The following is a 16,674-nucleotide window of genomic DNA, read 5'->3' as shown; positions in this document are numbered from 1 at the left end:
AAATACATACATACAAAGAACCAAAACAAATATGTTCTGAAATAAGTTGTGTAATAATGTGAAATAACACAGTGAAAATCTTAAATTAGCAGCAGAAATATATCAGTAATTAGAAAGCAATCTGGCCCCTTCTCAGTGCAAATTAATATCCCAACTGATGGCCTATAAAAGGTGTCTTACCACCATGGTGCCACACAAGAAACATCTCATGATGGGTGAAAGCAAAGAGCTCTCTCAAGACCTTTGCAACCTTATTGTTGCAAAACATACTGATGGCATTGGTTACAGATGCATTTTTAAACTTCAGAGTGTTCCAGTGAGCACTGTTGGGGCCATACTCCGGAACTGGAAAGAACATAATTTCAGTATAAACAGGCCACGGCCAGGTGTTCCTCGCAAGATTTCTGACAGAGGATTGAAAAAAATTATCAGGAGAGTTGTCCAAGAGCCTAGGGCCACTTGTGGAGAGCTTTCAGAAAGACCTAGAATTTGCAAAACAATTAGCCATGGCCCGTATGCACACTCACCACATAAGACTCCATTGTTGAAGAAAAAACTATTTGAAACTTGTTTAAAGTTTGCAGCACAACATTTGGACAAGCCTGTGAAATACTGGGAGAATATGGTCTGGTCAAATGTAACTCTTTGGATGCCATAATGCACACCATATTTTGAGGACAAATGGCACTGCACATCATCCCAACAGTGAAGTTTGGAGGTGGGAACATCATGGTGTGGCTGCTTTTCACAATACGGTACTGGCAAACTTCACATAATTGAAGGAAGGATGAATGGAAAAATGTACGGAGAGATTCTTTATAAAAATCTGCTGCCATCTACCAGAATGCTAAAGGTGAAACGAAGGTGGACATTTCAGCAACACAATGAAAAGCCAAGGAACTCTCAATTGGTTTCAGAGAAAGAAAATAGAGGTGCTAAAATGGCCAAGCCAGTCACCTGAATTTAATTCAATTGAAAATAAATGGAAAGAACTGAAGATCAGAGTTCATGGAAGAGGCCCACGGAACCTTCTAGATTTGAAGACTGTTTGAGTGGAGAAATAGGCCAAAAACACACTTGAGCAATGCATACAACTAGTTTCTCCATACAGGAGGCGGCTTGAAGCTGTCATTACCAACAAAGCCTAAGTAAGTAAGCGTAAGTTAGCATAAGTAAGCGTGGAAGCGTGTTCAATACTTTTCCCCTGTGTCATTTCACATTATTACAAAAGGGGGGGGGGGGATCTTCACCCCCTTTGTTTACCACATTTTCATTACTTCTGCTAGATCCTCCACCCACCTTAACGTTTTGACTTTAACATTTAACATCCATAACACTATGTGCAGCGGGTAAAATAAGTATTGAACACATCACCATTTTTCTCAGGAAATATATCAAACGGTGGTATTGACATGAAATGTTCACCAGATGATGATAACAATCCTGGTAATCCATACAAACTAAAACAAATGCGTTCAGAAATTAAGTAATGTATAATAATGTGAAATGACACAGGGGAAAAGTATTGAACTTGCTTACTGATATTTATTTAATTCTTTGTACAAAAGACTTTGCTGGTAATGACAGCTTCAAGTCACCTAAGGGGAGGCATCTACTTCACCAGTGAACTTCACCAGTGTGCATTGTGGGGCTGTTGGCATGACGGGAGGGGGTGGCATTATTTTCTGAGCTCTCTGTCCTTCTTTGGCAAATAGATCCAGCACTGTCAGTTCCCCTTCTTGATTTCCCCTTCTAAACATACCCCCCTCCTGTTTTGCATATCCTCCCTCATCAGGATCTCTGATGGCGCCAAGGAGTGGCATTGTGTTTTTTTCTGTGTGCCGTCTCTGGCACAGTCCTATCTATCCTTCCCTATCAGGTACATTTTCACCACTTCAGCTCAGGGTGTTTCTATTCACACCATCTTGTGTACTTACCGTCTGGCTCTATCTATAATCTGCCCTGATCTAAGGTTTGTGCTTCCACTGTTCTCTCTCCCTCTGGAGTTGTAGGATCACAGGATGATTATTTAAAAAAATAAATTAACTCGTACCTTAATTTCCCTAAATTTCTCTTCCGCTAAAGTAACTTAATGCTCCCTGATGTTTGAAAGTATTTTCTTCCCAAAAATTAGCAAAACTCCTGTGGTTATTTTAGCCAGACGTTTCTTTCCTGTTGTAGGTGTAATTGGTACCAGCCTCACATGGTAGTACTACACTATGTAGGTACCTGACCCTGTGAACAGGCGCCAGCTGGAGAATTGCAGGGGTTATTTGAGTCTTGGGGTCAGAAAGTCTCCAAAACTATCATCAGACGCCACCTACATCACCACAGGTTGTTTGGGAGGGTTGCCAGAAAAAGCCTCTGCTGTCAATCAACAAGAAACTTAAGTGCCTACAGTTTGCCAAATGTTACCGGGACTTTCAATAGGACCTGGTTATATGGTCAGATAAGACCAAAATAGACCTTTTGGCAACAAACATCAAAGGTGGGTTTGGCATAGACAGAAAGATAGCCATATAGAAAAGCACCTCATACACTCTGTGAAGTATGGTGGCAAATCTTTGATGATGTGGGGCTGTTTTTCTTCCAAAGGCCCTGGAAATCTTGGTAGGTTACATGGTATCATGGACTCATCAAATACCAGCATATATTAAATGAAGGGGGTGGCATTATTTTCTGAGCTCTCTGTCCTACTCTGGCAAATAGATCCAACACTGTCAGTTCCTCGTCTTGATTCCCCCTTCTAAACATACCCCCCTTCCTGTTTTGCATATCCTCTTTCATCAGGATCTCTGATGGCGCCAAGGAGTGGCATTGTGTTTGTTTCTGTGTGCCATCTCTGGCACCGTTCTATCTATCCTACCCTATCAGGTACATTTTCACCACTTCAGCTCAGGGTGTTTCTATTCACACAATCTCACTCACTTTCAGTCCGTCTGGCTCTATCTACAGTATAATCTGCCCCGATCTAAAGTTTGTGCTACCACTGTTCTGTCTCCCTCTGTTATTTTAGGATCACAGGATGATTATTTAAAAAATAAATGAACTATTCCTTAAATTGTCCTACAATTCTTTTGTCCTAAATTAACCTAATGCTCCCTGGTTTGTAAGTATTTTCTTTTTTATTAAGTTATTTCAGCCAGTCGTTTCTTTCCTGCTCTCTCACTGCTACCTAATGGATTGGGACCTTAATATCTGTTTTGACTGTTGGGACAGACTCAACACAACAGTTACGGCCGACTCTGGGGGTCGCAACATAAAAGAAGGAACAGACGATGAAGCTATATTTCTAAAATAATTTAGACGTTTATTGAAGCCACACAAAATATAAAGAAAAGGAAAACTTGTCTAGTCTGTGAGAGTGACAGTGAGAGTGTGTGTGTGAGAGAGAGAGAGCAAGAAGAGATCCACAGGTGTTTTTTTTATCTCCCACCCCTCCCCAGGTCAGTCAATCATCCTCCCCACTGCTGCCTGCCATGCCATTTGTAAACTTCTGTCTAACTACTTCAAGTGATTAATCTGATTAGTTAGAATCAAGACAATGCTCTGCCTAGTCCAGTATGAATAGGCTTGTCCAGCTTGAACTTTTCCACTTATCATTCTTACCTCTGTTTGCCCTCAGGGATAGCCCTAAAAATGTAAAGCATTAAGACTATCATTAACATAATCAAAATACTTAACATTGCTTCAAAGATTGCCCCCCCCCCCCCCCCCCCCCCCCCCCCTCCCGAAACAAGCTTATTAATGCCCTCCGCCCTCATGGATATTCCAAATCTGAATATATTAAACAGGATGATGCTCAGACACCTCTTATCCCCATGGTTACGTCTTACTCTAGCAGAGTGTGATGAGGCTTGGGAACATGGTGGCACAGAACCTCCAGCAGGCCTGTCTTTATTGCCCTCAGCTGCAGTCCTTTTACCTCATCACAGCACTGAGGAGAAACTAAAATTCACAGGACATTTTACACCCGTGGTGGGCGGATCTAATCAGAATGTCCGTGCAGCCATCATGGGAACTACCTCTGAGGAGGGATCTCCTATTGCAGGCGCACAGGTCGATCTGGCATCCCCCGCCAGAGCTGTGGTAGCTCAGAGTTTGGCACCTGAAAGGCGTAAGCTCCTAGCCTCAGGTTTGTCTGACTCGGTGGTGGCAACGATACAGAGTGTGCGGGCGGCTTCGAACCGGTCTCTATATACGCTAAAGTGGCGCAGGCTCGAGAAGTGGTGTGTTGAGCGTCAACATGATCTTATCAACTGCGCGCTGGGCGTCATTCTGGAATTTCTCCAGCAGTTATTTGATGAGGGGAAGGCTGCTTCCACTCTCAAGGTTTATCTGGCAGCCATCTTCGCCTGCCACGCAGGTATTAATAATAAATCCCCGGGCTATCACCCATTATCGCCACGCTTCATGGCAGGTGTGAGACGTCTCAGAGTGCCGGACAGGCACCTGGTACCGTCATGGGATTTACTGATTGTAGGCCGGATGGTGAACCCTGTTATCGTTTCATCCCGCTCCGCAGACGGCGAACTACACAATCTTTAGCTCATAAAAAAGAACGAGTCGTGCTGAGCTACCAAAAAAAGTTCGCCGCTGACTTTCCAGGCGATTGTCGATACGTCTATGTTTTATGCAGAACTAGAGCCTTCACAGCGTAATAAGATTTTGATCACGAGTGGTGGCACGGTTCGACACGTGATCGTTCTACACCAATGAGGTAGCTGCTTTTTGACAACAGACTGGCAAGATGGCGACCACCATGGTTTGAATTTACGTTACAGATAAAGAGGAAAACAGCCGAACATCCTCAAAATCGGGCCAAAGCTACGACCGCAGCTATGTGATATATTTGTCAAACTGGGTTTGGATAGGTAACATAGGTAGCTTCCCCTGTAACATATGACAGAATCTTACACGTGAGATCGCTTGTTCAGTAGGCGGTGTTTTCACACGATTTGAGTTTTACTTAGCACAAAATCTCCTCCCGACCAGGTTTACTTGCTAGCATAGTGCTTGCTACCATGGTGATGTAGCGACGCAAAAGAGAACAACGTTCGTGGTACTGCATACCTATCTCTCTAATCGAATTTCGTAGTACACCCCACAGCTGTGGATAGTGTCCTGACGGCATCATCACTGGCCAATGACTTTTCAAAACACTGAGGTCAGGCAAAAAGCTTAACACCAAACAAAATGTCACTACATGCTTTACGTTAGTATTTCTATGTATGTGACAAATAAACCTCCTTCCTTGTATCAACAAAAGGCAGCATTGTACTTAAACCAATGACCATTTGTTCATTCATTCATTCATTCTTCCACAAATGAATACAACACTGATCAACCATATAAACATCTTTATGAAAAATATGAAAACAGTACAAAACAGAATTAAAGAATAACAGATTAAGGACACTCAGTCCTCACTGTCAGTGTCAGGACAGCTATCAAGTTCCTCACTTTCTTTCGAATTGGCACAATAACTATAATGACATAAATCTGTGAAACACAGTCCTGCAGAAAAGCAAAGACCAGTTCAGAAGTGTTGCGTTTGGCGGGGATGTGGAACACTAGCTGTGGAAAATCACGGCTGAGGCTCTTCTTCAATACATCCTGTCTGCAACACAACAAATCAACAACAAAAAAAGAGTCATATGAGTACCAGCAAAGGGGGGCTTCATGTTGTGGCTGATATACAATAGCCACCTTCACAAATTAACTCAGAGTGAATAAAATAATATTGGTGGAGTTTACTTGCTATGCAACAGATATATAATACCAAGTAATTCCAAGAGAAGCACATACTGTAACAAACATCACACTATCAAGAACACTGCCATCCTCCTTATTGCAAAATAATACATGTACAGTATGTGCATATGACAAGCAGAGCAGATTCCCTTGGATTTGACAAATAATAAACTGGCTTGCAATTACCTGTAGGTTGAAGCATCAACACCTTCACTTCACTGCACAAGGTCAATAAATGCCTTCCTCAGTTGGCTCATCCTCAGCACCTCTTGGTTGATCAGCAGCCTTTGACGGATTACCCTTTCGCGGAATAATTTATAGCTCAGATCAAATGTTGACCCGATCCTTACAAAAAATATAGAAGAAGATATGTGTTGTGAGAGCTTTCGTTGTGAGATCCGTGTTGTGAGAACAAACTGTCTCAATCATAGGACACACATTGTACTGTATGTGTTTTCATAAAATTAAGATATGACTTGCTGTTCTTTCTCTGCTCTGGCAGGCTCACTCAAAAACCTTGTATATTCTCTGTAGCAACTTTTGTGGTACTGCACCTCCAGAGCCACACAGTCTCTGTCCTTGATGTGAATGAGGATGCTCTGGTCATCCTTTACTTCAGCTGCTTCCTGCAACTTGCCTTGTACAAAAGAAAAGAAAAAATAATTTATAGGGGTATTATAGGCATGGGAATGTTATGTATTGGATTGTAATTTCACTCTCTCTCACTCACACACACACACACACACACACACACACACAGGACATTACGGCAATTCACACATACATTCATATTAGAATTAGACAAATACAGGGATTGTACAGCAGTGTAGGCTAGATAGTAAAAAGGGTGCTAGGTGGTGCACCCAAAAAAAGAGTCCTTAAGCACACATATGTGCAGCACAGGCAGGATACACCTCTAGAGATGGAGTAAGGTTACTGGGACCGCCCAGCAACACACAGGGACAGAAGCGGAAAATCCCAAGTGTACAAGTGAGAGGGGGGGGGGGGGGGGGGGGGGGGGATGGTTATGGGGGAATGGGCTTACTCAGAAGCGGTGTGCTAACCAGACAGGCCATCAGGCTGAGGAGCCACATTTCTGAACAGGTATTCAGTGTCATATTAACATCAGGCATGCTTTGACATCCATATAAACATACACACTACCCTATTAAAGTCAAATTGTGATTCAGTCAATATCAAAAACCTAAAACACTGGGGGGGAGGGGTGTAATGTAATTTCACACCCAGACACATGCACAACACATTATGGCAATTCACACATGCATTCATATTAGAATTTGACAAATACAATGATTGTGCAGCAGTGTAGGCTAGATAGTCATTCAACTTCTCCAAACATATGTGTGTGTGTGTGTGTGTGTGTGTTTTGGGGGATGGGATGCATTCACATAGACTACCTACTGTTAGTGTGTGTTGGGGGTGACGGTGAAACAGTCTTACCTGCTGTTAAAGTCTGTGTTTTTGACAAAGCTTCTTTTTGACGTCTCGCAACGATGAATTTGCTGTCTTTCTTGCAAATTATTACAGATGGCAGGTAGGACGGGGCCAGAGCTTGATCTGGATCAGAGTTTCCTAGGTTTCGATAGGTATTCCACCTTGCGTTGGTGAAATTCTGTGTTTCCTCATGCTTAGCAGAAGATTTATGCATGGTACACATCTTGCGTTTCGAAGATATCTTTTGTTTTACATTTTCTGTCGAGATTTCTTCTTCTTCGGCTAATACGATGGCTGCCATGCCGCTTCTGTTTACTCGAGCTCAGCTGACATACTAGCAATCCGATTCGTTCCTTCTGATGACGTCTGAACCGTGGCACCTCTCGAGGCGAAAAGTATTATTACGCCTGCCGAATATGTACATACGCCTCGGAGACACTAGTTCTTCATTAAACGTTGTGGATTTGAATAGCCTTGCATTGCGAAAAACGGCGAACTTTGGTTTAAATCCTTAACATAACTCATTCTTTTTTATGAACTGAAGTTCGCTTAGTTCGGAGCCTGAGGAGCGAAGTTAGGTTTCTAAAGCACTTTTCGAGGGTCACCTTACGGCCTATTGTGTTACGTGCTCTGACAGGGCCTCCGTTCGAGCCCCTAGAGACAGCGGACATAAAATGTGTTTCATTGAAAACTGCGCTGTTGTTTGCACTGGTGTCAGCAAAACGTGTTAGTGACATGCAAGCCCTGTCTGTCAGTCCATCGTGCCTTCAGGTCTCGATAGCTGGGGACAAGGTAGTGATGAGACCTAATGCTGCATACACACCTAAGGTGATAGCAACCACGTTCCGTAATCAGGTGATTGACCTGGCAGTGTTCTCGCCTCCTCCGTTTGCGTCAGCAGAGGAGGAGCACTTGAATACACTGTGTCCAGTGCGTGCTCTTCGAGGTTACGTAGAGCGCATCAAAACGTTCCGACGGTCAGATCAGCTGTTTGTGTGCTTCAGGGCGCAGGCAAAAGGCAGACCTCTATCTAAACCCAGCCTCGCCCGTCGGATAGTGGAGGCTATAGTGTTGTCTTATACAAGTTTGTCTCTTGACCCCCCGGCGAAGCTGCGTGCGCATTCGACGTGTGGGGTCTCCTCTTCCTGGGCCTTGTTGAAAGGCGTATTAGTGGAAGATATGTGCAAGGCAGCAAGCTGGAGCTCTCGTTACACTTTCATTAGGTTCTATATGTTAGATGTGACGGAGCCTAGTTTCTTACAAGGCGTTCTGCGGTCCAGTTTGTTATATCTGGCCCCTTACTAAAGGAACCGAGGTTACGTAAGTAACCGAGACGTTTACAACACACAAAAGATTTCTGTTTATTTCCATGAATGTGTGGACACATCAGAGCATTCACACACAATGGAGAATATCTAAAAACCTGAATGTAATCTCAATCTAAATTAGATATGAAGATTTAAATCAAGGCCTAACAAAGCATTTTAAAACATTAGGTGTGAATCACATGAACTGACCGCCTTACTCTTAGTAATGCCGTTTGCACCAGGTTTTTGGCTGCACTCTACAGTGTATCCGACACCTCTAGGGGCACTAACCACCTTGGCATGAACTGCACTGTAGATGGTGCTATAATACCAGCAATGTGCACAAAACCTGTCACAGTCGACTACAATATACGTATAAACACAGCAATCCAGTACTTATTTTAAATACATTTGTTGCAGGGTTTTTTTACCTTCCAAAATGTCTCACATAAATAAAGCAGCTTTCACCTTTCCAGTGTTACCATGTACAATATCAAAAATGGTTTGCTGGAAAAGGTCACAAAGAGAAGTATTATTGTCTGGCATTTTTTAATATTAATATTCAAGAAAGTGAAGGCTCATTTTGTGTTTCATGACCCTCGTATAAGAATATGAAGTCCTCTCTGCACCAGACACACTGTGAAGATTATTATAAAAACTCATTGTCACTAAATATTTTTTAGTCTTTTAACAGACATCTGTGTATCAGACTTGGTCATTTTGGTCATTGGTCATTCTGGGAATCCAGAGTCATAGCTTCTCCAAATAATCGCTGAGTGTTTTATTGTAAAAGTACCTCACACTTTGCGTAAGATTTTGGCCAACTATACAATAGCTAGCAATGTTGGTAACATCAGACAGGAACAACATTTATTCTTTTCAGTCTTATCATTTTTGTTAATGTATTGTGTAAAAAATATTGCATATCAATATAATAGTTGTATTACCTATATTCAAGTGTTAAACAAATTATACAGAAGAAAGCAGTATCAACAACAACGTAATTTATTTGAGTAATCTTTTGAAATTAAAGAAACCATGCATGACATAATGATGTTTCACATTCAGCGAAGATTGTAGTTCATGACACTCACAACCCTTTAACAACACACAGAAGTAAGCCCCACCCAGTAACACTGTCACCCACCTACACACTTTACAATGTTGAGAAAAGTTCAGTTCATTCCCAGTTACGGTATAAATACATGTTTTACAGTAGTACTTTAGGTACATGTCTGAAAAGAAACCTATAAATACAGGAAAAACAGTAACCTGCCCAAACTTTTTCTGCAATTGCCCTAATAAGTTTGGATTGTTGAGCCATTGCCAGTAGAATAAGACTCCAGTGAGGAAATGGAGAAAAAAAATCAAACATGGTGACCATCCACCATTCCACACCATTAAGCCTGGGTCACATGTTTGCTTTACTCTACGGTAGTTCTGCCATTTCAATCACCCTTTCAGCTACAATGCTCAGTTCATTCACCCCTTCTTGGAGCACAAAATGTGTGGTAGCAAGCGACACTGCAACTGCTACTGCGGTGCCAGCTTCAGGCACACGGCTGCACAGTGCCGGAATAGCACCTGCTGCCACAAGTCTTGCTGCCATTTTCGTTGTAAGCGATGTTTTTTTTAGCAATTGTCATGACAACTGATGATTCTCTAACGATTGCCAGTACTGGCTTGTTTACTCTCTGTGACATCCTTTTCAGGGTCCCATCATTTAGACCAAATGAATAGTAGCATTTGATGAGCCATGACGAGAGCTGGTCCAATTCTCCTCCATGCTGATGCTTAAAAGAGGGCATCAGGACAATGAAATAACATCCAACCAGTGACGGCATTAACCAGACACACACACACACAGCGTTACCAAAGATACCACTGAACATTAATGCATAGTTTCATGAATTTTAAATAGGGACAAGGAATAAGGGACCAGAATCACAAAGACGAGGGTTTGCAAACATTTAGATGTTTTATAAAGGTCTGTCATAGTGTGATGGAAGACCCTGTGAAACATCAGTGTCCATTTAGACACACAGCTCTATACAAAAAGACACTTCATTGTGCTGATGAAAATAGCAAAGGTATTGTTTTGATCTGATCAGGTGACTGAAGGCCAAATAGTATCTATTGATAAGTGATAAGACATGATAATGGTGAAGTAAAACCTGTGTGATAGATTGGTTGGCATTATCCAAATATTAACTTTAGTATTATACAACGTTATTTATGAAATATGACAAAAATATCCATTTGCAGATTGACATGATTAATACATACTGGAAACAACAAATCAACCACATTCAATCTGTTTCATAGTCATAAAAAAGTTAAGCATTGTAAGCAAAATAAAAGCATTTTGCTCAATCCTCTCCCGTGACTGTTTTTTACATACCCAAAACAGGACTGCAAACTTCAACAAAATAAACACTTGAAACATACTAGTTTTAGCCTGAAAGCAGATATATTTATTATCTAGGGAAATAAAGTAATTGGGCAATAAAAATAAAGGCTTTGGTGAGGTTGTGGGGTGTGTGGCTCTCTCAGTAGTGCAGTGGCAGGCTGTGAACCCTGAATCTGTAGACACAGGAGTACTCAGGGTTACCCCAGTTACTGAGAACCCTCAACTGCACCGCACCATACACATCCTTCACAGAGTCCTAAAAGAGGAGGAGAAAGAGATAGAGAAAGACAGAGAGAGAGAGGGTGAAAGGGAGAGGGTGGGAGAGAGAGAGAGAGGTTAGGCAAAAAATATGGATTAGGGTAAAGAGTTGAAAGAGAGTGGAATGAGTTTTGTTGGTGAAGGAGAGGGAGATGGAGAGAGAGGGAAGGTAAAGGGTAAAGCGTTTTGTTGAAGAAGAGGGTTGTTTTAAGACATGAAGATGAACAAAGTTTAAAGGCTTCTGATGTTGTCTCACCGGCAGCTCAAAGGTCTGGATGGGCTCGCCATCAGAGTTATATGTGAATCTACCCAGGAACTTCCCTTCCTCTTGCTCATCAATGCCACTCAGACCCTGGAGGAGGAGATGGATGAAACACACACACAGACACAGACACAGACACAGACACAGACACAGACACAGACACAGACACAGACACACAGACACACAGACACAGACACAGACACACACACACACACACACACACACACACACACACACATACACACACACACACACATACACACACACACACGCTTTACTCAATGCACAAATCACTCTTCAGAAAGTCATATAATGCTTTTTATCATGTTGTTTAAGGGCATCCATCCGTGTTTTTAACCAATCTGTTGCCGTAGTGTCTGAAAACTCACATAAACTGCGAACTCTTTGGGTGCGCTGTCAATGCGTCCAGTTGGGGAGAGGCTCTTGGGGATGTGCTCCAAGGTGACGTGTGTGACGCGCACAGGGAGGGACAGGGCGATGCTGAGGAAACCCTGACTGCCCTTAAACGCCCAGCACTTCCCAGGGTGCATTTCAGGCTGACACACACACACACATGCCAGAGTAAGTTAACTGTGTGTGTGTGTGCACATAAGTATGTGTGTGTGTGTGTGTGTGTGTGTGTGTGTGTGTGTGTTCATAAATAGGTGTGTTACCTGTATAACAGTGCTTGGACTCTCTAATAGACATTCAACAAAATAAACACTTGAAACATACTAGTTTTAGCTTGAAAGCAGATATATTTATTATCTAGGGAAATAAAGTAATTGGGCAATAAAAATAAAGGCTTTGGTGAGGTTGTGGGGTGTGTGGCTCTCTCAGTAGTGCAGTGGCAGGCTGTGAACCCTGAATCTGTAGACACAGGAGTACTCAGGGTTACCCCAGTTACTGAGAACCCTCAACTGCACCGCACCATACACATCCTTCACAGAGTCCTGAGAGAGAGAGAGAAAGAAAGAGAGAGGGTGAGTGGGAGAGAGTGGGGGGGAGAGAGAGAGAGAGGCGAGGCAAAAAAGATGGATTAGGGTAAGAGTGAAAAGAGTTTTGTTGGTGAAGGTGAGGGAGATGGAGAGAGAGGGAAGGTAAAGGGTAAACAGTTTTGTTGGTGAGAGGGTTGTTTTAAGGCATGAAGATGGAACAAAGTTTTCAAGACTTCTGATGTCTCACCGGTAGCTCAAAGGTCTGGATGGGCTCGCCATCAGAGTTATATGTGAATTTACCCAGGAACTTCCCTTCATCCTGCTCATCAAAGCCACTCACACCCTGGAGGAGGAGATGGATGAAAAACACACACACACACGCTTTACTCAATGCACAAATCACTCTACAGAAAGTCATACAATGATTTTTATCATGTTGTCTAAGGGCATCCATCCATGTCTTTAACCAATCTGTTGCCGTAGTGTCTGAAAACTCACATAAACTGCGAACTCTCGGGGGGCGCTGTCAATGCGTCCGGTAGGGGAGAGGCTCTTGGGGATGTGCTCCAAGGTGACGTGTGTGACGCGCACAGGGAGGGACAGGGCGATGCTGAGGAAACCCTGACTGCCCTTAAACGCCCAGCACTTCCCAGGGTGCATTTCAGGCTGACACACACACACACATGCCAGAGTAAGTTAACTGTGTGTGTGTGTGCACATAAGTATAAGTGTGTGTGTGTTCATAAATAGAGGTGTTACCTGTATAACAGTGCTTGGACTCTCTGAAGCATACCACAGTGGCACCCCAAACAGGCTGAAACAAGGAGACCTGGTGCGGTATGTTTCAGAACTCTGTGAACCAATCACAGTTGCACCTACACAGACATACTCACACACACACACACACACACACACACACACACACACACACACAGAGAGGGAGAGAGACATGTTAAAAAACATGGAAACACAAATGGATACAGACGTGATAATATTTATTCAGACACGCAGAAATATAAACATATGTTAAGGCATAGGAATGTTATCCCCCCACACATACAGAGTATGTGGATCCTCACCCAAAGATTCCAGAGCATAGTCAGCCATGCCAGTTCCATCTGCTCTATAAAGGCTCAATGCCCTTTGAACAATCTCATGGACATGCTGTTGACACACCAACACACCCATAATAAATAACCCACATTAATACGTCTGTGAGCTGTTACTGTTACTGATTTAGTTAATAACCTTTAATTTCTCAGATGACCTTCCCAAAATGGCTGCTCACCTTGATCGTTATGGCGCCTAGTCCTTCATTCTGCAGGCTCTCTCCCACAGTCCTCCACATGTTGCCACGATCTTTATGCATCTCTTCAGTCAGACGCTGGAGCAGCTTCTTCTCCAGAGCCTCCAGAGCCCCCTGCAGTTCAGGACGCATCACAGCGCTTCCTGCATCCTGTCCAAGACCTGCTCTGAGCTCTCTCTTCAGCCAATCAGTGAGCTCCTTTTTCAGCTAATTAGAACGGGAAGGGGAGGAGTTATTATATGATTGTTATGACTGATGTTTCCTTTAACCATATTACAATTAAAGACATCTTAAACTATGTGTGTGTGTGTCTGTGTGAGTGTATTTCTTTCTGTGAGTGAGTGAGTAATGAATACCTGAGCATTGGTGCTTTCTTGTGCATCCACACGTTGTTCGAGGTTGTGATGGGCAGTTCTGAGGTGTGACACACTGTCCTTGAGTTTAGCTACCTGTTTGGCTGCACCAGTGACCTTTTCAGTCACCCAAGTCTGCCGGTCAAAGTCATTTCTAAGGAGACAAGGTCATGAGGTCAGGGCATAGACAAGCAGTATTTCAGATGATTCAAAATGGAAGACACTGACGCACACAGCTAGAAAGGAAATGCTTCAAGTCATCTATCTATAAATCCAGAAATCTCTGTGTGACTGTCCGTGACCGGCGTATCTCCCTGACGGTAGTTATGTTAGTTATGAGATTTCGCATGTAGCTTAGGCATGTCATGAACCTGTGCATCCTTGATTTTGAAGATTTTTGAATTCATAGTTCGCGAGATATTTGTATTTTACCTTTTCCCGTAGGCACTAATGGGTTATCGTTTCCCGTAGCAAGTCCCACTGTGCACCGAAATGACGTCACGATCAAACAAGCTACGTCATGCTCAGAACCTATAAAATTGGATCCTGCCTCCACTCAAAGTTCAGAATAGCGAAGGAGCATTCAAATTCTTCTTGGTGAACAGATACAGACTTTTGCTGATAGAAAACGAACCTGAACAGTAGGCTACATTAGTAACAATGGCTTCTCCATCTAAAATGCACAAGGTCCAGGGTCATGACAATGATTGTCTCAGGGAGCATTTTCAACTACTGAGTGTAAGGAATCTATCGTTTATTGAGAATTTAATTATGTGTATGATTTTATCGTGTATTTGTAAGAGAGTTTGAAGATTCACAGGGTAATTAAATGTGTTCTATTATAGTGTGAATGTTGTGATGGATTCTATGTGGCGTGTGATTTTATGCACGCTCAATGATCTTAATGTTTTTATCTCATAACTAACGTAACTAGGCTACCGTCAGGTTTCCTGGATTTATAGATAGACTATCATTTGTTTGCAGTATAGGTGTCACGACAACGATGTGGCCAGGAAGGACATTGCAGCCGAAATTGTCGATATAGCGGGAGTTTGTTTAAATAAAATTAATTCTTTTGAGGAGCGTTTGAAAGTGGCAGACATAAAAATTCGACAATTGACAGCGAAAACAGCGTTTTTATTAAGCGACCTGACACAAAAGAAAAGCCGCATATGCGAAATGGAGGAGAGATTTGCTTCTTACGAAGAGGAGATGGTCTTACCTGGTAATTAGTATAGGCTATGTTTCGTTGAATTGTGCAATGCTTTGGTTTGGAAAAGTTGTCGTGAATTTGTTGTGATTTAGATGTGCCTGTTGCTGGCAGCCCGGAGCGGTAGGAAACATCTCCTTTGCATGGGGAGGCTACATACATTCAATAAAATTAACCTTCATTTGAGTCCAACTGCAAGACCATTCTTACCCTACACTTACCCTTACAATAAAGAAGTGATCCTATTTCAACCATAACTTCATTTTAAATAATTTCTTTCTTTATGACATTTAGTTTATAGTTTAGACAGCAACGTTGACATCTATATTCAACTGCATCCACTACCTAATCTCAAACTTTATTTGTTGGTATATCTCCAAAAAGGCTTACATTAAAACATTTCTTAATTAAAAGGAAACATGCATCACAATAATACTTCAGTGTAACCTGTACCTATGTGGAGTGCAAATATGTCTTGCTATTACACTACCCAACAGCTACACCTACGTCTGCTAACACTACTGAATGCATGATTCCTACGGGCACTGCACTAGTATATATAAATCAAACATGATCATAATGTTCATGTTACGACCCTGTGGGTCTGTCTGTCTATTTTTGCCTGTGCTTTCTGTTTTGTCTTCTGTGTCTTGCAAACAGGTTGGTGCGCTGCTAATTGGGGCTCTAATCCCATTGGGTTAGAGAAGTCCTGGCCCTTTCAAAGCGGCCGGATTTCATCACACGGGAGCTTGCTTTGGGGATCGCGATTTTCTGTTGTCTGCCACCATTCGTTGCTGTTAGGCCCAGCCTCTGGCATTGCCCGCGCCTCTACCATAATGTTCGCTACTCACCGGAGTGAGAGACAGGGAGAGATCGTCAGGCTGTTGAGGCCTGCTCTCAAGACCTTGGGTTTTTGTTTGTGGTGTTAATTTTGAGCCTTAGTAATTTATTTTATTATTTGTCTAATAAATTCACGGTTATTTTTACTCCTTTGTCTGTCCGTGTTTTAAAATGTTTGTTACATCCTAAAGCCCTAGACAGACATGTAACAGTTCACCTATTACACAAGCTGACATTCATCACACAGTTTCACACACATACAGCACACACACACAGATGAGAAATTGTGTTGACAAACTCACTTTTTAGCCACATCCTTGAAGTTAGAAATTTCCGCTTTCATGATCTGAAAAGACAAAGGAGAGAATCGTTCATTGATAATCCTTAACTCTTTACATTACTCCATTTCCATTCCAAACTGAGAGTTTGTTGTGATGTTTGGCAGAATGGCTTACCTCAGACATATGCCTGTGTCTCTCTCCATCCTCCTTCAGAAGGCCGATCTCTCGCTAAATGAGGAAGAGAATGGGGCACAATGTAGCGCTTTTGTGTGGGTTTGGATCAGACACCTATCCATTTTA

At 42.5% G+C, this 16,674-nt stretch overlaps 1 protein-coding gene across 1 annotated transcript in view; it reads right to left on the bottom strand.

The window, feature by feature from the left end:
* Positions 1-12,282: 12,282 nt before the first annotated feature.
* LOC308362802 (uncharacterized protein) overlaps positions 12,283-16,674 on the bottom strand; it is a gene marked incomplete at both ends in the record, with an annotated part of 7,046 nt that continues 2,654 nt past the window's right edge. Inside the window, 9 exons of the mRNA XM_080835527.1 lie at positions 12,283-12,399; positions 12,632-12,727; positions 12,883-13,050; positions 13,144-13,259; positions 13,464-13,548; positions 13,673-13,897; positions 14,047-14,197; positions 16,396-16,439; positions 16,549-16,602. Coding sequence (XP_080691653.1) covers positions 12,283-12,399; positions 12,632-12,727; positions 12,883-13,050; positions 13,144-13,259; positions 13,464-13,548; positions 13,673-13,897; positions 14,047-14,197; positions 16,396-16,439; positions 16,549-16,602 — 1,056 coding nt within the window. The remainder of the gene's footprint in view (positions 12,400-12,631; positions 12,728-12,882; positions 13,051-13,143; positions 13,260-13,463; positions 13,549-13,672; positions 13,898-14,046; positions 14,198-16,395; positions 16,440-16,548; positions 16,603-16,674) is intronic.

Source organism: Sprattus sprattus (assembly GCF_963457725.1).
Source record: "Sprattus sprattus genome assembly, chromosome: 3".
Classification (NCBI taxonomy): Eukaryota; Metazoa; Chordata; class Actinopteri; order Clupeiformes; family Clupeidae; genus Sprattus; species Sprattus sprattus.
This window is presented reverse-complemented; position numbering and strand designations above follow the sequence as displayed.